The sequence below is a fragment of the Paramormyrops kingsleyae genome, chromosome 7, assembly GCF_048594095.1.
Source record: "Paramormyrops kingsleyae isolate MSU_618 chromosome 7, PKINGS_0.4, whole genome shotgun sequence".
In the NCBI taxonomy this organism is placed as follows: Eukaryota; Metazoa; Chordata; class Actinopteri; order Osteoglossiformes; family Mormyridae; genus Paramormyrops; species Paramormyrops kingsleyae.
In genome coordinates, this window is record NC_132803.1 from 14,111,325 (window position 1) to 14,137,611 (window position 26,287).

The 26,287-nt window shown below is 43.8% G+C and overlaps 3 protein-coding genes across 3 annotated transcripts; 1 reads left to right on the forward strand and 2 right to left on the reverse strand.

The window, feature by feature from the left end:
- Positions 1-9,550, reverse strand: LOC111849964 (proline dehydrogenase 1, mitochondrial-like). Its single transcript, XM_023823326.2, has 14 exons — positions 9,090-9,550; positions 7,911-8,119; positions 6,389-6,423; positions 5,566-5,715; positions 5,228-5,292; positions 5,019-5,135; positions 4,275-4,354; positions 4,040-4,121; positions 3,792-3,884; positions 3,403-3,549; positions 2,647-2,822; positions 2,455-2,553; positions 2,252-2,340; positions 1-1,817 (listed from the first exon to the last, which is right to left on the reverse strand). The coding sequence occupies exons 1-14, from the start codon at positions 9,441-9,443 to the stop codon at positions 1,627-1,629; spliced, it is 1,887 nt and encodes a 628-aa protein (XP_023679094.1). The 5' UTR covers positions 9,444-9,550; the 3' UTR covers positions 1-1,626.
- Positions 9,551-16,777: 7,227 nt separating this feature from the next.
- Positions 16,778-17,521, reverse strand: uqcr10 (ubiquinol-cytochrome c reductase, complex III subunit X). The gene is made up of 2 exons (XM_023823360.2): positions 17,329-17,521; positions 16,778-17,207 (listed from the first exon to the last, which is right to left on the reverse strand). The coding sequence occupies exons 1-2, from the start codon at positions 17,467-17,469 to the stop codon at positions 17,160-17,162; spliced, it is 189 nt and encodes a 62-aa protein (XP_023679128.1). The 5' UTR covers positions 17,470-17,521; the 3' UTR covers positions 16,778-17,159.
- A 64-nt stretch (positions 17,522-17,585) lies between these two features.
- Positions 17,586-21,034, forward strand: zmat5 (zinc finger, matrin-type 5). Its single transcript, XM_023823358.2, has 6 exons — positions 17,586-17,817; positions 18,120-18,259; positions 18,549-18,611; positions 18,876-18,956; positions 19,850-19,961; positions 20,098-21,034. The coding sequence occupies exons 2-6, from the start codon at positions 18,133-18,135 to the stop codon at positions 20,237-20,239; spliced, it is 525 nt and encodes a 174-aa protein (XP_023679126.1). The 5' UTR covers positions 17,586-17,817; positions 18,120-18,132; the 3' UTR covers positions 20,240-21,034.
- Positions 21,035-26,287: the final 5,253 nt, after the last annotated feature.

Below are 26,287 nucleotides of genomic sequence, written 5' to 3' on the forward strand. Positions count from 1 at the left end.
TGTGATTTATGGCTCTTTTATTTTTAAACACTTAAGGACGCAGGAAGGCAGATACCATCACAAAGCCAGCAAAACAGATCGTAATCCTTATAAATCAAGGACTGATTTACAGCAGGCTTGAAAAATATGAGAAACACCAAGCTATTTTGGTGAGAGAAAAAGGAAAATTCACTCTAAAACTGCCATAGCTTAGCACTTCCCAACAGAACACATTTAACAATCCATGTGTAATTTACACTTCATTGGAATAAATCAGTTTGCAGGAACACTTTAATAAGGTGAGGCACTTTAAAAGTTGTGTAACTCCACATCAGGGGTGGGGAACCTGTTCCATGGAGGGCCGGAACGGGTTTTTGGGATGGCCTCTCAATCAGCCAATGACAGTGGGTCCCCAGGACCAGAGTTTTATTATTGGCTGATGGAGAGATCATCCCAAAAAGCTGCACCGGCCCTCCATGGAACAGATTCCCCATCCCTGCTCTACATAATACATATGCCCTTTCACACAGACGTGATACGCTTTATATACTCGCACAGATGTAAATTTCAACTCACTGTCTTATAATATTTGTAATATTATAATATATGTAATATCATCATTGTAATATTTGTAATTTTGTAATATAATTCTGAATAAAGTTCGATTCTAAATATCAACAATAATGCAAGTTTTACATTTAACTCCTCTCTGAATAACGTTAGACCATCTCGTCTATTGTCAGCTAACATTAACAGTAATAAATATTTACAACATTAAGAATTTGTCAAGTGAATATATTTTATACAATCACTTGACAAAGATGGTGTTAATGTGGTGCTAATATGTATTTAATAGTAGAAGACAAATGTACTAATAGTAAATTTCATTTAGCAGTGGGTGGGCAGTTGTAACGAACACGCACCATCATTAAAATACGTAACTCTAGAGACTGGGTCACAGTAACCCAGTGTGTGTTCTGTCCAATATTCACCCTGCGCTGGGTTGCCAGTTAACCCGGGTTGGGTTGTTTTTGTTTTAGTGTACATTCTGCAATGTACAAGGCACGTTAAACACACATACAACCATGTCATACATGAACAAGCATTCTGAACAAGTATCCATGAAAATCCCATCTTCGTCTATCTGGAACAAGCCCTAAACAAAGCTTTTCACAGAAACCGACAAACCGGAGTGCCGGAGTGTAACCAGATGACCGTTACCAAAATAATTACAGTACGTTTATTTATATTGTTACCAGAAGCCTTTGTGTTAATTTTCTGCTAGTCCTCACACTTGTAGATGAGTCTTAACACTGTTCAGTTTTGCAGCTGAGAAGGAACCATGACATATTACATACGGACAAGACGAGGAACAGAAGTATGTACAGCTTAAGAAAGAACAAGGCACAGGGTATTATGAGCAATCAATGATACAGGCTGTACTATATTAAACCTTAACAGAAGTTTACACTACGGTAGAAGTTCACGCTAAGGGAGCCTGAAAAGATATAAAAAAACACAGAATTTCCCATTCCGTCTCAAACGAATGCAGCTCCTTTGATTTTCAGTTCACAAGAGCTATGAACCAGAAGTGTTACACACTGTCTCCCACCCTTCCCTTACCTTCCCTCTACAAAACCACCGCTCTTATAAGGCTGGACTGTACAGGAGCTCCCCGCTAGCCAGCCTGCGCTTGAGCTCTCTCCACAGCAGGTGGCGCTCTCGAGTCGACCCCTTCATGATGCCACGGTTCTCCTGTGCGCGGCGCGATAGGTATGGTATGACCTCATTTACGGGACCATAGGGCACATACTTGTACACTGGGAATCCAGCCTGGCCTGTATTTAGAAGAAAAAACAGCAACATGGTCAATACTGAGAGCACAAGGGAAACACCAATAATCCTATACTGAAGACAACAATCAGTATGACCGTAAAACTACAATATGTGGGTGGGCGACTAATTAATGTAATTAGAATTTTACAGTAATCTCAGTGTGTTTCAAGATGGTGACTGAGGGTATCAGAACTCTGGAGTCTGTGTAGGAGTACACACACACACACACATACTGCCTGCAGCTTCTGAAATCTCTCAGCATCTCATCTGTGCTGGAATGGCTATGGGCAGTGAGCTGAGCCTAAGCTGCCTATCTGACAGGACAGCTGGTGCCCCAGGCACCTCAGGGTGAAGTCAAAAGTGTAACTGGCACCCGTAACCACCCCCGTTACAGTCACTATGGCTGCCAACCGGAAGGCCTGAGTAGAAGCCTCACCAAGGGGGAAGCTGATCTGGTCACACATGCCCAGCAGCTGACCAAAGTAGACTTTGTTCTCCGTGGGGGAGAGACCCATCTCGTTCATCCTAAACGGGAAAGAAGGATCAGTGGAGAGCATCAGTACCGTTTCCTGTACGAATCACTCTGTTACCGAGAAGTCGTAAAGGAGATGGACGAAGTTCTCTGATGTGGAGTCTCACCTCTGCAAGGTGAACTTGACAGTGTCTTCATTGTGCGAAGCCACCATAATGTTGGCTTTCCTCCTGTGCTCAATGTCTTCCAGCACAAAGTCCAGACACCTTCAAGGAAAAGGGTCATTGCACTGAGCTGTACAAAGACATGGTCACGGTTTGCCAGCACGAGATAGAGGCACCATGAAAACCCACCCTTACCTGTGGTACATCCGGTTGGTGGCCTCATAATCAGGGTTAATGGGGTCCTCATAGCCGACCTCCGCCGCCCGGCTCCTCTCCTGCTGCATGTAGGCCCCACGCACCAGCTTAGCCCCAAAGTACCAGCCCTCCCGCCGGGACAGCTCCACATCCACAGATACATTGTCATAGGCCTCCTGGGGGGCGAGGAGTGAAGGTAGGAGGTTGTGCTTAGTCAGGAAAGAGCTAAACACCCACAGGGAACATGATACCTTCACAGTCTAGGGTAATCATGGCCAAAATGATGCATCATGAACCATTTGCTGTATTTTCTGACTCCACTAGATGGTGCTCTCTGTTCAAAAAAGGGTTCAAAGGGTTTGGGAAGATGGCGGCGCAGGAGGTAGTGCTGTCGTTCGGCAACTGGAAGGTTGCAGGTTCGAGCCCCGGGTCCTCCTGACCCCATCAAAGTGTCCTTGAGCAAGACACTGAACCCCAAATTGCTCCCGGTGAGCTGGTTGGCGCCTTGCATGGCAGCCTCCGCCACCGGTGTATGAATGTGTGTGTGGATGGTGAATGTGAGGCATACATTGTAAAGCGCTTTGAGTACTCGAAGGAGTAGAAAAGCGCTATATAAATGCAGTACATTTACCATTTCAAAGCATGCCCCAAAGTAAACAAAGAGCACCGGCTAGTGGGGTCAGAAAATACAGCAAATGCAAGGGTAAAGCTAGACGCTAACATAGACGTACTATTCGCTGCCTGGAAAGGGCTCACCTTGAGATAGCACTGATAGGTGTTGAAGATGATGGGCTTTTCCTTGTTGAAAATCCTCTGCATCTCCAAGGTCAACCTGCTGATTGCTGGCTGGAAATAGGTTTGCTCGGCGTCCACCATCAGCCTGACGCCTTCGCTCAAGGCGTGCTGGAAAACATAGCCTCATTCACTACACCTGCAGCCTCATTCAGCCAGTCGGGTTGGTTGGATCCCTCAACTGATGTATGATGGGTTTAACTCTGATCATCACCATAAGGAACCATTTAACCAAACTATGCCAACAGACTGTGTTCAATACTCATTTACTCAAATACTTCCCAAATATCCTACTCGCACCTATGCATCATACTATAGCAATTACCCAAACCAGTCAACCAATCAATCTGCACCTTGGCAAGTACGTCAATCCTCTGCAGCATCCTCTTCATCTGCCTCTCCTCCTCGTCCGTAAATTTGCTAAGCAGCGGCTCCAAATGTCCAGTCTGTGGAGGATGCAAAACCAGTGAGTGTTACCCCTCTACCACCCCCTACAGGTAGGGGCACGTGTTAGCAATCCTGTTTTAATTGAAATTATGCACGCTTGAGGGAATTGCAGATTGCAGTGACCATGAGTCGTGTATGTAAACAAAGAGCATACCTGAAGATTTGGGACAACCAGTAGATTTGAGATCTTGGTCCTGTCATTAATCAGACTGTTCCAGTCCAGCAAGTCTATAGTCCTGCAGGGACGGCAGATGGGACCGAGTTGGTGTTCAGTGAAAGTGTGTTTAGATGTTTTATGAGGGTGCTACACCCTGGGGACACAGTGCCACATATCACACGTCACGCCAGCACAGATGTGCACATGATCATGTATAGAGGTGCTGACATACCCAGACAATCCCAGTTTCTCCCCCGTGAACCAGTTGTGGAGATCTTCCTTGCCGGCCACTCCCAGCTTCGCCAAGCTGTCCTGCAGAGACCATGAAAACAGGATGTGTCATAGGTGGAGTCGGAGGTCACTGTCAGGAATGACTATGTAGGAGTCACCATTAAAGGGCAGCAATAAAACTGAAAGCCATGCACGTCACACTGAAGACTGGGCGTGTCCGCGTCAGACTGTTCACCTAGACATGAGTCACTCACATGTCCAGTGAGTTACGAGGTCCAACTGTGGTTGGCTTTTATCCCCTAACAAATCTTTTAACAAGTTCTGAGTTTTACATTACTGGTTATAAAAAGCAATAGAATCATGCGGTTTCATAAAGACTGGTTATTAAACCATGCATGCATAGGGAAACTTCAAATTTATTTCAGCCTGGAAAAAGCAGGTTATTGGCATTTGTGATTTGATCATGTGAAAACTTATCGCTTTAAATTAGTATTTGCTTTTCTTTGCGGTGGCCATAATGATCGACTACGTACTGCTGACAAAGGGGGTTAAACAATAGGTTGTTATCTGCCTCCCCCCCCCCCCCACCCTGAGGTGTGCTTGTCTTAACCACATCAAGATAGTGTGGACAAATCAAATCAAACCCCCTGCAGGAGCTGGCCGAATGAATGCCTGGAAAGCTGTGGATGTGTGCTGAACCTCGAGGTTCCCGATGCGGCAGAAGGGTGTAACACGGGCCGCGTACCTGCAACTGCTCCAGCTCCAACCTCTGCTCCAACGCCGCCAGACCTTCCTTTCCCTGCTGAGCTGCCAAGAACCCGAAGAAGCGTCTCCACTTCACCAGCACCTCCGAGAACTGGAGCTTTGGTGCCAGAGAGGACCGAAAGTCAGCCGCAATACTGGGGAAACGCATCAACTCACCGCGACTCCAGTCCAAACCCCTCCCAAACTCACCAAGAACTGAGGCCTTCCTAAAGCGGTCAATTTAATGGCTGAAAAGCCGTCCTCAGAGCTCCCACCTGGGGGAGGAGAAAAGATTACCCAGTAAAATGAGTGTCAGATTTTATTTTCATCCCACTCACAATTTTTTGCAAATCTGCCTAGCAAATGTAATTACCACCACACTTCAAAGGACTCAGGCTTTTGGTTTTGGGGGGAAATTCTTTAAAATGGCCAAGTGCCATCGAACAGTTCTTTAAACTATCTAACTATCAGGCGTGGGAGAAAGTGGGGACTTAGTCCAGAAACAGTCACACATCGTAAACAGTGACAGTGACTGGCGTTCACCTCACCCGAGGCACGGATGCAGTTGCGGAAGGTCTCCATGTGCTGGTCACATTTAGACTCGTCAGCGTAGAAGTAGGTGCGGGCACTGGTCACTCCCCCTCGCCGATCACCAAACCGCCGGTGTGCCTGGTACTGCTTCTCACGGTGCTCCGTGCCTGCAGGGAGAAGCGGGAACGGTAATACAGCTTGGACTTTGAGGGTAGAGAGCCACCTGCTGATGGGAGTCTGTATTACATCTGAAAATTCAGACAGACCTTACACTTTACTGCTGTTTCTACTGCAATATTAAGAAACAAGGCAAACAATTTAAAAGATAGCCACTGACAATTTTAATCATGGGGAAAGAGGGAAATAGAAAGCAAAAGTGACACTGTACAGTTAAACCTGCCACTCCAGGCTTTACCCCAAAGTAAACGCAGAGCTATGTCAACCCCCGCGCCTCACCCCAGATGATGGCTGGCGAGAGAAAACATAGCAGCTGCAACCCTTTTTGGGGAGAGTGGGGGCCTGTAAATTCCCAGCAATGTGCCCCCCTCTTAAATATCCCCGGTAAGGGAGACCCCTGCTTCCTGATCGCCAGTGGTCATCCTCAGCTCACAGAGCCGTGGGTACATCTGGTACCCACTGCGGTTAGAGTGGACAGAAGAGAGAGCAAAAGACTGACACCCGCTTAATTTGGGGAGGCCAGAATGTACTGTACACGCACTGTCCTGAATAGTGCCATGTTCTCTGAAATACTCTGAAACAATAAGAACATGGATGGTGTCACTATAATCAATCGTATTTCAACTCACCAATTCCATAAAAATCGTTTATAATTATACATACCTGGGCTTGTTTTTTCCACTTCAGACATGCATGAACTGAAAACAGAGAGTAAAAAATGTGTTAATAAAAACGAAACTAACAATATGAACATCGAACTTATGTGACACTAGAGTGACACAACTGTGCTTGTGACACAAGCCACGTTAAGGTCAAATACCTGATAACCACCAACTGCAGTCAGTGGCGTCATCCTTTCTGCCTGCCAACACTCAGACATCACCTTGGCAATGTAGCCGCCAAGGTTACATTCCGAAAGCTGATCTCCTCACCGGTCATCTGACCGCAGCCGGTGGATAAGCACCAATGACGACTCTCTAAAAGGGCGAGGACCAGACCAATGCAGGCCAGGATCTGAAAAGCCTCCTCCGAAAAGCTAACACTGCTTATCTGCTGATAAGGCGTCTCCCGCAGCCATCGCATGCAAACCTGACCTCAAACATACTTGCTATCTACGGTTAAAAGAATCTGGCACAGTCAGCCCCGAATCCTTATAAACGGCCTTTAAGCGGTTTTAGGATTAAGTGAAACCCTGGTAGATGGGACTGGGTGTGTGACCTGAGATCCTTACAGTTACTGACATTCCTGCTTCCTGGATTTAATCCTGGGTCATTCAGGACAAATAACCCTCAAAGCAAAACGGCAAATGCCACAAAAATTCTGAGAAAGGCTGTTCGGGTCGGTGCTGGGCCCAGTTTCAAATTCAGCTCTCTGTTTGCGTCAGTGTGTGTGCAGATCCTGCCTGCCAGCGCGAGGCAGCAACATTACGCAACAGCGCCCGCCCTCCAGCCACAAACTGCCTCAGAAGAGCGACTCATATTTCATCGCCTCCCAAGCAGCCCGTAAGGGACTTCCTTAAACAGAATCTGCCCTTTCCATCACCCAATAAGATGCAGGGGGCCTTGCCCTCAGCAACCAATGAGATGACAACAGCAACTACACCAAGTCTCAGAGGCTGAAAAAGGGGGGAGTGTGTCATTAGGCCTATTGAAGATGTGGTAGGTGTTTGGGGGGTGTGTTCTGCTGCCAAGTGCGCAATGAAATTTGAGTGCGATTCCCTATGGCGCCTGTTTTCCATCAGTCCCAGGGAAGACAGCCTTTCAAACACACCGTTCAATTTGAATTCTTTCCAAACTAAAGTACTGCATGTCCCCCATTTTAAGCCTACCTAAAAAAACTATTTGCCAGTGTTACATAATCTCACAAATCTAATCATGATCACAGTCACTACTGTACAGGAAACACATAGAACTTCTCTCTCTAGATTTTTATTCAAGGAATTATCAAGTAGAAAACAGCTAACTGAATATGTTGGGCGTACCCAAAACTAATTTATTTGCAGAACGACATTCTTCCTTGGCCTGAATAGAGAATGCGCTGCATTCCAGAGGGACATCTGAGCACAGTATGAATATGCTGCCTGGAATGTAAACTTGACAGCAGCGAGGGACAGCAGATTTCACAGCATGGAAGACATCTCCGGTGACTCTGCTGCACAGCCCTTTTGGATGTCGAAGGTACCTACTCCATCTCCTTCTTCTCAGCCTCCTCCTGGGTCAGGTCCTCCTCCACGCTATAGTCTAGGACCGACCCCACGCCAAAAGCCCGGTTCTTTTGGACCAACGGCTTGATAGCCTCGTGATCTTCCCCAGCCACAAATTGCCCGTAGAAGGTCATTTTCATCAACCTCTCAAACATCTTCTGGCCCAGGAGCTTCCTGGTCATGTCCATAAGCTTTGGGGGAGAAAAGAGGTACATCTTATGTGTGCGTGTATAATATACAACATTTCTCCAAGCAAAGAAAGGTGTAGATATACTTCAAAAAAGATTTATACTTAAGTGTTTCACCATGTCTATCATTTCAAATCTGCGAGTAACTACATTCTATAACTTTCCAGGTTCATCAGACTTCTGGGTAATTTCTCAGTCATAAACAGACCCGTCATAAGTGTATCGTAAGGCAGAAAAATAAGCGATCGGGGGAGACTTCATGACAGGCTCATACGATGCAAACTGGAAACTCATCTATGCAGAAACACAGAAAAACTGGATTTTGTCTCCGCAGGAATAACAAATTTCAGATACGTTTATTAGTAGCGATAGTTAACACGACAGTAACAAGTTAGAAAGTTAGACGTCGTAGAGCTCGATCATTTTGGATCGGATCCACAAACAAGCGATGCAATTTAAATACAATTAGTTGTCAAGTAATTTGCATAATTGCCCACCAAGGATGAATATTCTGACTTAAGTTTGATTTCATGTGCAGTTGCTCCGGGGAAATTGCTTTTGTCATTTGTACATGGATAACGTGGACATCTGCTAAATACATGTAAACAGGGGTAATACTGAATCGAAACGGAGTAAACGTAACCAGGAAGTAAACACAACCGAAACGCATTATTATTAACGCGGATGTAAGAGGGACTTATGCCAAATTAAAACATATGAATGAAAAAACGAAATCCGCGGATCTACCCGAGAGATGATGATGCAGCAAATGAAAACCACTCGGCTAACGACAGTTTACTCACACGGATCTGACTTTTTATTTAGTTGGTTAATTATGTCATATAAAACGAATAAGTATCTAAAGTGCGTCAGACTAAAGCGGACACCGGTTTTATATGTTTTATCGTCATTTCAGCGCCAGTCCCTCGCATCCTAATGCTGTTACCGTAAATGCGGAATAGCGACATCGTACCTCCTTGTTCCTATCAACCAGAAAGTCATATGAGCAAAGTTTGAAGACCAGCAAACTTCTGAGCAGCTCGAGCGTGTCCTTGCTTCTGTACGCTTCTTTGGTGTTTTCGAAGTCGACCGAGATGCTGCTGATCCGGACATCCTGCGTGGCGGTACCGGTTTGGCTGATCAGGTCGACCTGGGCGGCTTTCTTCACCACCGTGCATGTGGGGTCGGATGGCTGTTCCTCCGCAACCGGATCGCGCCGTTTGGAGGCAACGGTGGAGCGCAGTCTCCGGCCGGATGAGACGGCGATGCTCCGAATGCCGTCCGAGGCCGCCTTGGAAAAGGTCGGCACAAGTCTGGCGTAATACATTGACGTTGAAGTTCTAGGCTGAACGCTGCTGAACGCTGCAGAACGGCGGGTGATGGAGGAGGATGGAGTTTCAGCGACACATTATACACACGCGGGCAAGACCCGCCCACGCGATCTCACGCGCGATTGGCCCGCATGTCCGACAAGAGCGCCGAGCGTCACGTGACCGGCGCGCGTTCCGGGCTGATGTTAGACAGGTGCTGAGCCATCGTGCCGTATTTAGCTGTGACTCCCATTTGTGCTTCAACGAAGTTTTAATTTAGTTGTGGAAAAAAAAATACCAAATTTGACACTTTTGTAGGGATCTACTGCATTGTATTTACTATTGTTATTCCCATAAACTCCAGAGATTAAATCTACAATGTATGTGGGCAGTGGTGGCTTAATGGTTAGGGACATGCGCTTGTAATTGAAAGAATGCAGGTTTGAATCCTTGACCAGCAAGGCACAAAAGAGGTACCTTGGGCAAGGTACTGCTCCCATTGTCACATATGGGTTAAATGCAGAGAACACATTTCATTGTTGTGCTGTGGTGTGTCACCAATGACAATTAATTTCTAATGTCATGTTGTCAGTACCTCCCAACACCTGGTACTTGTATTTAAGTGACTTCTTAAGCATACGGTAAAGTGCAGTCAGTTTTATAACCTATCACAATGAAACTGGTTAACAAGAAGGCTATAGGTAACCACGAGCCTCTAACAAGATCACATGCGATCCATATAATCAGATACGAATCTTGCTTCCAGTGTTATGTGCCAAAACTGCAGCCTGCAGTGCAATAAAATGATTACCCCTTAACAAAAACAGCATTCCATTCTGGACTGTTTCATTAGAGAAGCAAGTTGAACCATCCTCAGTATAAGATCCTCAGTTTTCAGTGCTGGTACAGCACCTATCCCTACATCCCACTGTACTTCTACAAGGGACATTAAATACTGCTCTGTTTCTGGATGAAAGACTTTAACCTAGTGCATTTAAAATTAAAGGACAGTCTTGAGTTTGACTATGCCATCACCACTCAACCAGTTAATAGGACATCAGACATGCACTGTTACATACACTTTCCATGTTATAAAGGCAACTTGTTTTATTTGACTTATATTTTCATTCATAGTTGTTCACTCAACTTTCCAATGCTTAACAAGAAAAAAATCTACACTTTATGATAATGGAAGAGAAAGGAATAACCTGTGGCTTTTGACTGGTAGCCTATGTGTGTACACATCTTTGTGAATAAATTTGGAAACATGTTGGTAATGTGAGCATTTTATTCATATCAGTAAGGAGTCCAGAACCTGACTTTTCACTTTACTTAAAGCATGCAGTTTAGATAACAAGACAGGCCAGAGAAGGTCTGCATTTGTGACAGGGTTAGAGAGGGTGACAGGAGAAAACTTTATTCTCTGAGAAACTAGACATTAAGATCAAAGGGACAGTTTGGAAGGTTGTCCAAAAAATACAGTGAGGTTAAAGGTCTCATCCTCCATAATCAGAAGGACCATGTGCAAAGCACCATTTTGCATGAAGAAACAAGCAAATCACTTTCTGCTACAGAAAATGTTTAACAGACTTGAGTCCACCAACACCTTGATCACCATAAACGGCCCCTACAGCTCGGAATCTGTACTACAGTACATTGCAGGACCAAACAAGTGAAGCATATCTCAGCCAGCAGGTGATTCCCACATTCCCTGAGGAAATCGTTCAGGCTCCACTGTTCAGGCACGCCACTTACTCAATTAGGACCTTCCCCACATGGGGGAAAAAAAACACATTGATACACCAATACAAACAAGAGCAAACCCAAAGGTCCTTTGTGAAATACATACACTGGCTGCAGTACTTTCAGAACTGGGTTCTGGGTTGTGATAGACAGCTGCACGGGCTCTTTGTGAGTCAGTCAAAAACAGCCATCCAATTAATTAAAAAATGTCTATGTACAAAAAAATGTATATTAAAAGTACACTCACTTTAAAGAAGCTTACGTTCAAACATCATCCCCAATGATATATTTCCAATTTACAGGCAAGCAGCATTGCTTGGTTTACATTTACCAGCAATCTGTACATTCCATTCTAACTTGGAAACATTGCCTAAATGCTCGTGACAAGCGTTGCAGCAGTGACAGTGTCATGTGATGAGACTGCAATGAGCTGGAATTTCCTTTTCAAGAAAAGCTGGGTAAGGAAGGGATCCAAAATGAAATTACAGAACCCACAACAGAACCAACAGCTGGCATGCTACCGGCAAGGGGGGGGGGGGGGGCAACTTTCAGGACAAGAATCAACAGACCATAGTAATTTATGTCTAAGGCAGAGAATGAGGGACACACACAAAAAAATATATATATATAAATATATGTATATGTATATGTATATATAAAAATCAGGACAATAAACGCAGCTCACCTGACTTTACGTTCCGTAATGGAGGTAAGCCACGCCCTCTTTCACAGTCATCCTCTCTGTGCCTCAGCATGTCTGACTGTGGGGGGGCATTCCTGAAATTGTGTGACATGATATAGAAGGACAGTGACAGTGTTCCCTGGTGTCACACAGGGGCTCTTTCAGGTGTCTGTGGACAAATTACCCCTCAGCTCTTTAACATGGAGTCTTCAACACTCTGAAGGTTCAGTGAGCCTTTTATTGCAAAGTTCTAGTCTGAACGTCTAGCAAATCTATTTTTTTTTGTTCTTTTTTTAGAATAAAACATCACACCCATTTGAGCGTTACATGCGCAGTACTTGGAACAAAAAATGGTCCCTTTGTTAGCCAGGCTAAAATTCGGCAGGAGAGGTGATATAAGCTGGGTAATAGGAGAGGAACAAGGGTTCTGCTCCAGGGGCAATGAGAATCACGACAACAAATGATCCCTCTTTCAAATCGTCTGCTGGTACTTCCTTGATGGGGCCACCTGGGTTACAAGAGGCAACCCTGCTGCCTGATTCAATCCCAGGCTTCTGCTATAGTCCACACTGATGGTCAAACATTAATTGATTTGTTTTTGTTGCTCCTGGCTGCTTGATTCCTTTGTAAATACCTTAATACCTGGACAAGGAAGGGCTCCAAGTGGAAAGAAGGAAGGTATTTTATAGAATTTAAATGACTCATAAGCGGCCAACAACCCTTAGCCATGTTTACACACCTGGCCTGCAGTCCAGTGACAGTTCTTACAGAAACATCCTCATTAAGATCAGAGTGTGTTACCCTTCCAGCTATCGGGACCTATAAGCCTTAAGCTTGGGTAGGGTTGACTTGGTTGCAACAGCTTATGTGAAGACATTCATATCTTGTAAGTATTTCATCCCTGGCAAAAAATGGAAAACAGACACGCCTGCTTTTGAGAAGAAAATCTGAGATGGTATCTGTTGCAATACATAGCAAAAAGCACCTCAGGTCAGGTCAGGTCAGGTTGTGGAGCACACCCACCACACGACGAAGCACTTCTGGATCCATGGGCATCCCCTCGGCCTGGTCCAGTTGCTCAGGTCCTCAGCAATGAGGACTGATTGATTTAAAAACAACTCAGATTGATTAAAATGCTAACCCCATGACCCTTTTAGCGTTTTTAATTGTATGTAATGAGCTTAAGTGCATGGCAAATATCCCGTTTTCTTTCTATGCAAAGCCTAAACATGGCTGTTGAGGGACTGAAAAACTCAAAGGAAGTACATTGAGGGTCAGAGTATCAATACTCACACTTCTAGACTTGGCTCACATGTGATTGTCAGAGCGGTAGATATTTTATAGTGTTTGATCTGCTTTTAGAGATATTAGAGGGACAGAAAAATACAGTTTTCTGGAAGCAGAAAATTACGTGAAACACCAACTGGTAGTTAAATAAAGCCTTGAAAAGGCCTGGTATATGACAGTAATAAAAGCATGGGGTGTTTTCATGACTGATGAATGTTTTGAACACTCAAAAATGTAAAATTCTGCCTTAGACTATGAACCCCCCCTACAGCAGTCTTTTGATGATTATTAGCCACAGATGAGGATGTATGACAGCAAACTGGTTGTAGCATTCCCGGCTGAACATAAGCACTTTACTCTCTAACTGATGTTTGATAAAGGTTTTTTAATATTCAAAACACCGTAAGAGCTGAATAAAAACAAAACAAACAATAGACATTTGCCTGTAAATGGTATGAATCATCACCAATGTTAGTAATAAACATATACAATAATGTATACGTATTTACTATAAATTACATTACAATGTCATCCCCTTTTTATATGCATTAAATTATATCCTTGCCTTACCACTGTACAATATTTTAAAAAGACTTATTTTAACACTGATAATGTATTTTTAAATGTATATAAAGCATTTACAACGACAACGAAGTATATATATAATATATTTTAAACATTGACAACCTCTCCTTTGGTGCTACCTGTATGATTTTATTAATTACAATCTTAACAACCTCCCTTTAGAGTGCAATTAAGAAACATAAAATATACCAATGATCGAATAAACCCTGAACTACTGTAAACAATATAACTTATAAGGTAAAACTACAATGCTGATAAGGCAATATGTTTAAACAATTAAATTTACCACACAATATAACTGCCAAAAACCGTACCTTGTGCCCTTTATTAGCCAGGAGCTGAGAGGTAGGAGAAAGCCTTAAATCATGCAAGTTAATATATGCTCCTTTCGCACACCAGCCAGAGGCTTATAACGTGAAAGTACGCGAACATTCACAAACAGCGCCACTGCACTTCCTTTTATGAACTTCATAATAAAAGTCTCTGATATAAAAAGCGAATACAAATGTAAAACAAATAAGAATAAAGTGTCCATATTAGAATTAACATGAAGGAAGAAACAAAACACAACCATTAAAGAGTTTCCCTTATACATTTCCTTAAATAAAGGCCTTCCTTGTAAACTTTTATAAGCCATCTATGGCAACACTGCCCTCTATTGCTGGAGGTAAAGATGACGTCCCACTTCTGTGCTTGGGGGTTTAATGATCATTTACACTGGTATTAACAGAGATGTTGTGTCTGAGACGGCTGTACATTCCAGCAGTTGGGAAACCAATTGAAACTGGATCCATCCCGTTACCAAGGCAATGTTACAAAACCCCTGAGAGACGAAAAGAAATGTGAATCTGTATGGTTTTATTTCCTTCTGTCTAGTATGGAAATATCAGCATTAATATTTTTAAAAGCAGATGGAGAATATGTATTTTTTACTATGATGAAAGTTCCAGAAAGTGAAGATGATTATCTTTGTGTGAAGAACCTGTGAATTCTTACTCTCACCATGGCGTAACATTCCGGGAGGTTGTGGGTTCAGTTGCACTTCGGATGACCAGATTCTTTCAGAGGTCATTTTGGCAGTTCCTAAACCAGTCCCGATTCTGCATGTTCTTCTGCATGACAAACCAGTAGGGTATTGTTTCATTTTTATTATTATATTATGCAACAAATTCTTACTATGGGTGTTCTGCCTCAGAAATTGAGTTTTGGTTTATTATGTTATATAAGCTCAATTCTCTCTCTTTTTAGCTTTCGGGTCATATATATGGAACCTTTAGAGTTGTTTTCAGTTTCACTTAGTACACGTATCACGTGAGGACAGACAAACCTGTGGAGCTAGATTTGCAGTAAATATAGAAATCAGTTATGACATTCATCCTTGCTTTCCCAAAACCCTAATAGTGCAGAGTCAACTGAGTAAATTAAAGCCTGATTCACTGCTTTGTCTTACAAGAGGGTGATATAGAAAGTATAAGCAATTTATTTCTTTATACAGTAGTAGGCTATATTTTGTCAACACTGACTTCTAAACGATTTAATGTTTGTGCAATTTGCATACAGACTTTTGTTATTACTGTTAGGAGTGCCTCTCTGGGAATGACAGTTCCTTGCATGTTGCGCGATCTTCGATTGATTTCGAAGTCTTTATTTTGTGCGCTCTATCGCTTCCTCGCGGAGCCTTACAGAATTGCAAAATGAACCACTACGGGGAAAAACGGAAAACAGCAGGTAGTGATTTTAAGAGACGTCAGCAGTCGCGGCCATGGAAATATGCTCATGAAACCCACGCCATTCGCTGTTGATTATCGCCTGAAAAGAAAAAGAATCCATCGCCAAATAGTTCATTAACAGTTCATGGTAATCCTGCCAAACATGCTTTGGAACCACAGAGAAACCACGTGAATTCACTAAAAATTAGTCTTTGTTTTTTAAATATATTTTAACATCATAGTTTAACTCATATAACCGATTTCTTAATTCCTGCGTGTGTGGGTGTGTTATGCGCTGGGTTGGCGCCCCATCCTGGGTTGTTCCCTTCCTTGCGCCCATGGGCTCCGGACCCCCCGCGACCGTGAATAGGATAAGCGGTTTCAGAAAATGGATGGATGGATTTCTTAAGTAAGTCAGGATAATTATTCAGCATTTTACTTTTTATCCTGTATATTCGTCTGAACATTTTCTCCTTCTGACTGATACAGGACCTAAAACCGCTATCATGGTGGCGGGTGAAGGATATACAGAAAAATACAGAAAATTCAGTGTTACTGTATATCTGAATACCATTCAAAAGTCTTGCAAGCTGAAGATGGTAGCGGTCATGAGTATCTTGGCATAAACTTGTGTATTCTATTAAAGCTGTGTATTCTATTCTATTGAGAATCCATTTGGATGCCTGACCGTTTGGTTTTGCAAACAATGCCTTTCCCATGCCAGTGGATTAAGATGGACTACAAAGTATTAGAGTTGGTTGACTTACCGACCTCTCGAAATAAAAGTATTTATTTAGACTCGATCTGCAGGTACAGCAACGATCGGCTGTGACTAAATGCACGGCTCCTGGGTAGCTGGTATTTTACGGGAGCCTGCTCCCCCCTAACGGTGGTAAATGGAAATTATACCACAGGAAAATTAATGTTTTTCCTAAGGCAAGAAGAGCCCCCAATCAATGTAATAATAATACAAACGCAAGAATCATTAAGAAAAATCAGTTAAGCATTTCACCGCATATACCCCAAATTATCTAAACATTTGCATTCGTGCACTTTAGTTCGGCGCTAATTATTACTGTGTGTCAATTTATGTAGAAAGTTGGTCTATGCTAAGAAATCGCTCCGATGTAACAAAAACGAGCCCAACAACGAGAAGTAACGCTCTTATACGGTTAGAAGCCCGAGCGTTCATGCAAGGCGGACTCGGTTGCTTAAAGGCTATTCCAAACAATCTGAAGATAAATGTGAACTAGGTAGCCCCAAGCATTAAATACTGAAACCTCATTTGAATTTATGAGCATGATATAATGAAGCTGTAAGCTGTCCACAAGCATAAAAAACAATGTGCAGCAACATTCGTCACCTTTATTATTAGAGTAAACGATCAGCAGAGATGATCTACGTGTCAGAGCCAGAAGTGAGCAAAATTGTACCGCTTCTGAGTTTATGGAAATGAGGAAACTGATGGCAGAAAATATCTTGGAACTCCATCAAAAACGGAATAATTGATGATAAATTACATGACAGAGTGGGACGTCATACGATGGCTGTATCTGAATCTTAATAACGCCAAATGGACATGTATTCCATTTAAGTCTTTAAACCTTTTATCCAACTCTTGGATCATGGAAACCCGCCGGTGGGAGATCGCGTCCGAGAAGATCACGACGATGACGACGGGATGTTGGAGGCGCGGCTCTTCGGCTGTGGCGCCCGAGCCCAAATTACTACTCGTCCTTGCTCTCGTGGTTGTGCTTGATGTGCTTCCACAGTTTCTAAAAGAAAGCCACATGAATACAACATTCGGTCTCACTGGGTCATTCGGCATTTGACCAATTAGCCGGCTAGCCGCACAACACAGAGGTCAACCGGGACGGGCTCAATCCAAACACTCACCCCGCGATTCAGCTGCTCGAAAATGGTGTCTCCGCCTTGGTCGAATACCCGCTCGAAGAGGACGGCTCCCACCATGATGGTTACAGCGAAGGTTGAGGTCCTCCTGAAGAGCAAATTGTACACACTCTGGGAAAGCGCCATGACTGATTGCTGGAGTTCTGCACAGACCGGAAACGAAGGTACCGGCAACGAGGAAACGATGTCATATTCACCGTGACGACATATTAACGCGACGTTGTTAATAGGTAGATTTTACTCCTACACTGTAGGCGGCGATAATGCAGGTTTCTGTGTATTTAAGAGACCCCAAAATCAATGAGGAAGAAGAAACTGGAAGTTCTTAATAATAACCTTGTGTTTTTAAGATCACCTAATATGCTCTGTTTAGATCAATAAGTCAGTCAATGAGGTAGTTAATTAATCAGAGCCACTGTTGAACCGATAATATCCCTATCGTCATCTGAAGAAAGATCTACTTACAACAAATGCGTAAGAACCACTTGCCGTTTTTTCTCTATCATATAGGTTCCGTTGCCGAATTACATGAAGAGTATATCACTAGCCATATGTCTCACTTCATTTGTGTACTTGTGCAAACAAAGCGGATTATGAATGAGCTTGTTGCTGACCTAATCAATCGTACATAAGTAAGAAATCTTATCTGATGACTATAAAATAATCTTACAAAGGCAAAACAAAACTAAGAACTACTATTTTCAGACATGCTGTGAAGCTCGTACCGCACACGCAGCTCCTGAAGAGTCCAGCTACTGATGATTTTTCTCTTGCAGCTGAGGCGCAGTCATGGGGAAGAGGTATTACTGCGACTACTGTGACCGATCCTTCCAGGACAACATGCACAACCGAAAAAAGCATCTGAACGGCGTTCAGCACCATAGATCCAAAAAGGCTTGGTTCGACAATTTTAGAGGCACGTTCCTTTCTTGAGACGTTTATTTCGGAGTGATGTGCACCTTTATTGCAGTTAAATTGTTCCCATTGTTCAGGGGTGCTGTTTAATAGCTGACATAAAGATCAGCGTCAGTAACAGACGTATGACTTCATTGAAATGCGTCTTCCACTGATCACTAAATTCTTCTAAGTTCTTTTTTTTCCGCGTGCATTTTTAGTGGTGCCAATGGCATATATGCCATATAAATTAATATTATATTGCATTAATTCTGTTTATTGCCAGTGTAACAGTTTGAATGATGTTATAGATGCTGCTGCCATCTTGGCGGAAGAACAAACTAAGAAGCCCTGCAGGAAATTCATCCAGACAGGTAAGTATGAGAAATGCATTTCTCTATATCGTGCTTAGCTATAATTATAGAATGTACTACATATCTGCTCGTTTTTACATTTTTTGCCTTAGAAGTTCAGGTTAAGCGCCTCGCAGGCCTGTCCGTAATTCGAACCACCAGCTATTCTAGCTGTGAGTTTAACTGACATTGCCACTAGCTAAAGAAGCTAGAAAATGCTAATGGTAAAATTAGTCTAAATATTAACAAACGGTCAGTTTAACTACAAATCTCTGATCATTTCAGGCCAATGTGTCTTTGGCTCTAGCTGCAGATTTTCCCACATGACAAAAAAGGACATCGACGACCTCAAGCGGCAGATTGAAGGTGAGTGAATGCCCACCAGGGGGCGCTTGTGGATTGAACTAGATTTTACAAGGTCCGCGTGAAAACTGCGGAGTTTTCCTTGTTTGCGGTCTATCCTTTGGAGTACTCTGCACGACCTGTCGGGTGCACACACAAGCGTAAAAGATGCAGGCTAAACCAACGAGAGCTATTTAGATGTCTGAAGACAAGTGTGTCTGTGTTCTTAATACCTGTGCCTCGTGGGGATAATGTCCAGGTGGGTTCATGCTGTTAACGAATGCATTACAGCAGCATAAAACTGGTAAAGAAGTAGGCGTGTCACTCAGACAGCCATCAATATTCAATTAAGTCTGTCGAGTGCCTTCTGCAGCTGGTGACACGCAGGGTGGAAGATAAGGAAGAAATATGGCACAAATAATAAAAGCAAATGACTGCATTGCGACAGAGATGAGAAACATGTAATGGCAGGAGATGCAGTGGATGTTGCCTGACCCAGTTGAGCTCTAAGATGTGTGATCTTACAGCTGCGAAAAAGATCCGAGCTTGGTGGGCGAGTGCCTCTCTTTTTATGCTGATTACTTCTTGTAGTTTTACCCTTTTTTTTATACTTTTTGTACCCTTCTGTGGATTCAGGAGTTTAGGTTACATACTTCTGGGGTTGCAAAATACTGGGAATTCTCTCGTTAATTCCCATACATTCCCGTTAATTCCCATGGAAAGTTTCCAGCTTGGAATATTTCCAAAATTCCCCAGCTCAACTTCCCATGGGATGGGGAGTTTCCAGAAATTTTCCACCCCTTACCAACCTTACTTCACATGCAGTGAGTCTAGCTGGTGTCCATAAACTGCAGTTAGTTATTGTTAGTGTATTAGAGAATTGAACTTGCAGATTATGGACATTTTCTCGCTTCCAGCTGAAAGGCAGAGGAAGGAGGACCCAGATGCTGCCTGGAAATCTCCTGAGCGGAATGTGGATGACTGGCTAAGCAGGCGAGAGAAGAGGAAGGCAGCACTGGACAGTGGCAGGTAAACAGGGTGCCATGGTGACAGTACCTGTTAGCGGGCGACGTCCAGCTTTCTACCGTACTTCTGCTACTCTCTGCCACTCCGTGATCTTTGTGTGACCTCTACTTTTTCTTTTCTCCCTTTCTGTCCCTTGAAGCATTCTGAAAGAGGAGGAGGAAGAAGCTGCTACGGGGAGTGACGTTCCTCCCCATTTTCTCTCCATACCGGACCTCCCGGTCTCTCTCTTGCCACCGCCCCCTGGTGGATGGAAGAATGTGCCTCAAGCGGAATGGGGTTAAGTCTCCCACCTTGTTTGCTGGCCTGTGATCAGTTAGGAGTCAGGCCAGCGGGACCACAGGACCAGCAGCTAAAGGCACACTGTGGGATCCGCCATTTCAGTCTTGACTCAATTTAGCCGCTAATTTGAGCGGAAGATCACACCTGTCTGATGCTAGTAAAAATGAGCCGCTGACTGAAAGGTGGAGCAGTCGGTGAATTATTATTCACACCTGTGAAAGTCAGGCGAGGTTTCCTCTCCAAACAGGCAGCTTAAGCACAGGCCATCGTCGCTCCCTCCCTGGGTCCTCTTTCTTAAGCTACACTAACAAGTGTTCACGGCTTTTAATCTGATGTGCATAATCGGTATGACTTTTAGCCATGTGAACGTCTAAAATACGTTTATTTTCTTTTCCCGAGAGCGTGATGGGGTTCTGCCAGAGAAACCGATTCCTTTATATGGAGTTTGCTGTTTTTTTCAAAGCGTCGAAATATTCCATATCATCTTTTTCCCTATGAGGGAGGGGAAGGTAACATTTGATGCTAGGATTAGCATGGAAAAGAGATTTCCCCAAGGAAACAAGGAATAAGTTTAAAGATGGGGAAAGGAGAAAGTGGCATTTGGGGCAATGTGGGTAGTTGCACTGAAGATGAAAGTGCCTGAACAGGAAGTGGAATGTTTTGAGCTACCTAGTGTAGCAAGGCCTGATAAGTGAGCCTAACGAAAAGTAACATGTCCTTTGGGAAAATCCACACGTGACGGCAGTCTGTCCAACAGACCAACACTGTGCGTCTTTTAAATAAAGTTTTGCATCGTTTCCAGGCTTCTGCTTTGGAATTGTTTATAATGCGTACACTTTTTTTAAAGCTGTTTTTATTCTGTGTTTGGCAGTGTTTTGTGTATTGCCCTGTAGCGTTAAAATGTGTTTATAAATATGCAGGTATCCATTGATTAACACCTGAAATTACTTCTGGAACCATCAGACGAGAATCGATTTGGGCGTATTTCAGTAGTCACAGGGGAGACATTAGGTATGGTACTGTATTATACATATAATACTCTTTATATTTGTATTATTTTTTTTCTATATTCACAACACTTTATAGTAAGAGATTGGACTTTAACAAAAAATTGCACCACAAATTCAAAAGATCAACGAGGTAGCAGTAGGAACAGAGAAGGAAGATGGCATCTGAAGCTGCGGGCAAATATTGCATTGCTTGTTACAGTAAGTTGCTTTTGATGTAACGCAATAGCACAGTACAGGTACTGTATCTGCATCATGTTTGCTCATTGTGGCTGTCCATCACGTATACAATGCTATATGCGTGCTGTATTACACGGTAAATTTGGACGGCTACGTTGTGTATATGTACGGCTGGCAGTGCTGCCCATTCTGATTTTACACCGAGCGATACACCCGTTAACGTCCTAGCACATCCGCTTTCAGGTGTGTGTATATTATTTGCTATGGGACTCCGGCATGTATATGCGATGGAATACTGCTCGATAGTTTGTAAGTTGGTGGATTTCTTGATGTTGTTTTGGGAGGGGGGCTTACGTCTTTAAATGTGGTGTTTATCGTGCATATCCATGCAGGGAAATTTGGAGGCTGTCCCAGCAAGGGCATAAGGCTGGGCACATGCTGGGTAGGATGCCAATCCACGACTGACATAATTAGGGCAGTTTAGAAACGCCGCTTCACCTAACTGTAGGAGGAACCTGAGGGGATCCCCAAATCGCGCACGTAAATCATCAAGATCCTTCTCTATAACTTTTGTGAAAGGAGTATAACTAATTTTACAGTTTCGGAGTCGCCGCTTTAACAGTAAGTGAATTTTTCAGAAGTGTCCTGTGGGGAAATCAAGTCCCTGGATCGGAATGACAGAGAAATGCTGACAGGCTTGAGTCGGGAGAGGGTGAAAATGACTTGCCATCAGAATCGTTTGAGGGCCACTGGGGATGCCTGAATTTTTTTGTCACCCCTGTGAATTCCTGTGTAGGATGTGTGTGGCCATCTCCATGCTACATGCTTTTGAACACGGAGATCATGTTGGAATGATCCCATATTATCTCTGGAAACAGTCGTTTGTCCAGACAGCTTTGAGAGGGAAGAAAGAATATAATTTGGAATTGAAACTGTAGTGGAGGAAAGAATCAGGGCTATTCCTCCATCCAGAATGGTGGGGGTCACGGTCAGGGGTTGGCTGCAATGCAGTTCTTTTGGCTGTGACAACTGGAGCTGTCGGCTTGTTTGAATCTCTGTTGGGCAGGACAGACATAAAACTCACAGGGGTGGGAGCTCAGTGATACGTTCATCCCGCTCAGCCAAAGGATGGATCAGGATTAACTGTAATATTGGGTATGTCCCGGCTGGAGAATCGGCTGTAGCTATTCCAATGAAATTATCCAGTGTAATTTAAAAAGCACCTTCTTGCTCAAAGCTTAAAAAGTCTGGACTTGATCTCTGGGCCGCCTAAGCCAAATTAGCCCATTTAGAGCATCCAAGCGCATTGACTGATAAAAAAGCTGGTGGCTTTCAGCATGACCTTTAATGGCACTCAATGCCACAAGCTGATGTCTGGGTGAGATGTGAGAATGCACGCTTGTTGCTGCCAGAACTGGGGTGCTAAAATCAGGACTGGGTTGTGGTAGGAAGATGAAGGTACAGGGCTCTGAAGAGAAAGGATGGCGTTTCCTTGGCGATGCAGTACCCCTGCACCTTCTGTTTCGTGGATAATACCAGTTACCGTAGGGGAGCCGCAGGAGTTGGAGAACCTTCCAGAATGAGATCTGTTTTGATGGTAACATGAGAGCATCTGCTGGAACACCTGCCTGACTTCCGAGAGCATGCTATGGAATTCACACATGATCAAAGTAAGAGTGGTATCCCAGGAACTCATCTCCCTTTTGGGGGGGGGGGGCGGCAAATCAAGGGCCGACCACCCGCCCCCTCTCCAGTGCTAATTTGTGGCCCCTGCACACAACCACCAATTTCCCTGCTGCCCCATCCGTGGGGGTGTCAGCTTGTGACAGCTTCAATGATGCTGATACAGAAACATTTATGTAAACACTGGACGTACGTGCTCATGAATCAATAACGACTGGAATGAAACAACATGATAGATAGGCACTTTAGAAAAGAATAAAAATACAGCTTAGGGAAGAAATTTTAGGTACAAAAATATCACATAATTCATACCCAACAAGCGAGGCTCTCAGTGAGCTGGGTGGAGGGACCTGGTGAATAATATAATGAGATCCCCAGCTACCTTTGAAGAGTGGTTATGCAACAGTTAAGTAAGAACAAACCACAGGAGATTAGCTAACTGTTTACACCATATTTTGAATGAAATCTCAATGTGTCACGTACCAAGGCACATTTATTTTTCCTGGTCTTGGGTCTGACCCAAATCAGATGCCAGAAAAATTGACGAAGGCCTGTTTAATGTGCCCGACTCTCCAGAGAGTTACATAATCCACATCGGCACAGATTTTGGTTTACAAGCAGAGCCACGATCAAAAGAGTCACGTGACGCGACTGCCGGGCGCTTTAATTGCAGACGATCTGAAAATAGAGCAGTCTTTATCCTTAACGAGAGATTATTGTCCCCACGGAGACGCAGGCGCTGATACAGGGCCGTACCCCTTGGCCAGAGGCGGCCTCTAAAAATGGGCAGCGAGGGTCACATGACAGCAAAACAGCAGATCATTCTCAAACTTGAATACAGTGACAACTCCTAATGACTCCAGAAGTAATTTCAGGTGTTAACCCTCCCAGAAGGAACAGCGAACAGCCTTAAACACTTAGCTTTATAGTAAATGAACAGCTGATAGAGAAGTGGTAGCAATCAAGTAATGATGCTTCCACGCTTCTTGACCTTAGTGCCTTGGGCTTGTTACAGCTACACTTGCTGGGGGCCGAAGCCATCACCCTCCAGTGTGTGACAACCCATTGTCTATTACTGCAGCTGTTTGACGCTCATGGGAATTTCCCTTGCACAAAAATGTTCTGAGGGCAGAGGGAAAAATTATTGGATCACAGAGATAGCCAATCAGATTGTAGAGGAAGTGGGTCCAAACAACTAGACGTTTCAGGACCAACCAATCAGATATCTTGGTCCCTCCTGTTTTAGTTGCTGGACCCACCTCCTCTATAATTTGATTGGTTATCTCTCTGAACCAATGATTTTTTTTCTTGTTCTGACCTCAACATTTTTGCGCAAGTAAAACCTGCATGAGCCTGTTTGGCACCCAAGAGCCAGCCTACCCTCCTAACTACCATGTTATGTGACTCACGTTCGTGATGTGAGTGGCTATGTGGCATTTCGCAAAACATTTGGAACCCAAATAATTACATACCGTTTAAATGTAAAATACATTCGCTAAATGAGGAATATGATAATGAAACTGATGAAAGTGCAGCGGTTGATTGAATTGTGTTTTAGATTAACGAGGAAAGGCAGGACACCAAGAAGCCCCAATTAACTTGAGACATGGCCGAAATCATGTCCATTTATCTTGAGATTGAGAAAAGGTCTGATGTTTAATCAGCTTGCTGTGATGGGACCGTCCGTGACTGTTAATGCTCAGAGCCCGGAAGCTTAATCCGTCCGCGGGTTGTGGTGCCCCTCCCCGGCCTCCATTTTCACCGCCCAATGGGATGGCACCTTGTGGACAGGCGGCGCCCATTCATCATCGTTTGCGCTGGCCGCGCCTCCGGTGGGCTTCAGACGATTAATTAACAGGCGAGGGATGGTGAGGGTCACCTGTGACATACACCCCTGCCACTTTGGCTGCCACGATCCCGGAGCACTGCTCAGAAGGCAGGGGAAGACCGTGTCATGGAAGCAGAGATGGGTCAAACTTCAGCAGGGTTTTTTTAAATGTTTCTTGTAAAATGAATATAAAATATGTTGGTTTTCACTAATCTATAAAGAGAAAAACATCAATAGCAAATATCTATATAAATCTGATTTTTTTAATAACAACTAGCTGCCCTCTAATTTAACCTCTTCGACAATAATTTTTCACAGATTGACATTATTTCGAAGATTAGAACAAATGTGCCATATTCAGTAGAAAATGATTTTTTTAGGTTGTCTGGTCCCTGGTCAAGGGGCCTTCACCCATATAACCTTCTCCATCACCCCAACATCTTTCTGACAGTGTCATTTACTGACACGGACTCACAGTCTGTGGTTTCAGAACGTCGCAGATGTGAACTTCACAGACACAAAACCAGGCCATTGTTTGATACATCACCTGACATTTGATCCCAAGGGGCTGTGGAGTTCCTCACTTTTTCTTCAGTGAGTACCAGGCTTGTCACTGATGGCAGACACCCCAAACTGCTGACTGACTTATGACAGAATGGGTCCGATCACATCCGGAAAGACTTTGAAGAGTCTCCTGTCCATGCCAAGGGATGGGGGGGGGGGGGTGTAATCAAATGAGGGAAGTCATCTGAAAGTTCTGGAAGAAAACCAAGAATTATCCTTCCTAAAGCCACCTCCGTTCATTTTACACCCCTTGAATTTGAGAGGAAAATTCTGTCAGGACAATAAGACTAGTAAATGCGCGACCCGGTGAACAATATCAGATAAGACTACTGCTGCTTGACCCCGAAATGGGCATTGTTATCCAGGAAATGATGGCGTGACAGCCAGAAGTCTCGATCGGTGTTGGAGATGAAGCGGAGGTCCTGTCAGACACCTGCTTTGTCCTGTTCTTTAGAAAAAGAGAACCCTATTCCCCACTCAAAAACAAAATCAATTCGCTCCAGGCAGTATCTGATCTGAGCACCTGTGCATTGCGTGTGAATAGATTTTTCAATCTACTCCCCTGCTAAGAGATTTACTGTAAGAGGAACTGAGTGGGTTAGAGCTCAATAGGACATATGCTTGTGAGGATACTTTATAATGTCTGCTATGGCGGAATGGAGAAATGACGAATACCCAGGAAGATAAAGGCAGGGAATTTATGAGGCAAAGATCTGTGCCTGGAATTAAGTTATACAGAATGATAAGGGAAACTCGGGTTGAAAAAATTGGGAATATATGACTCTACA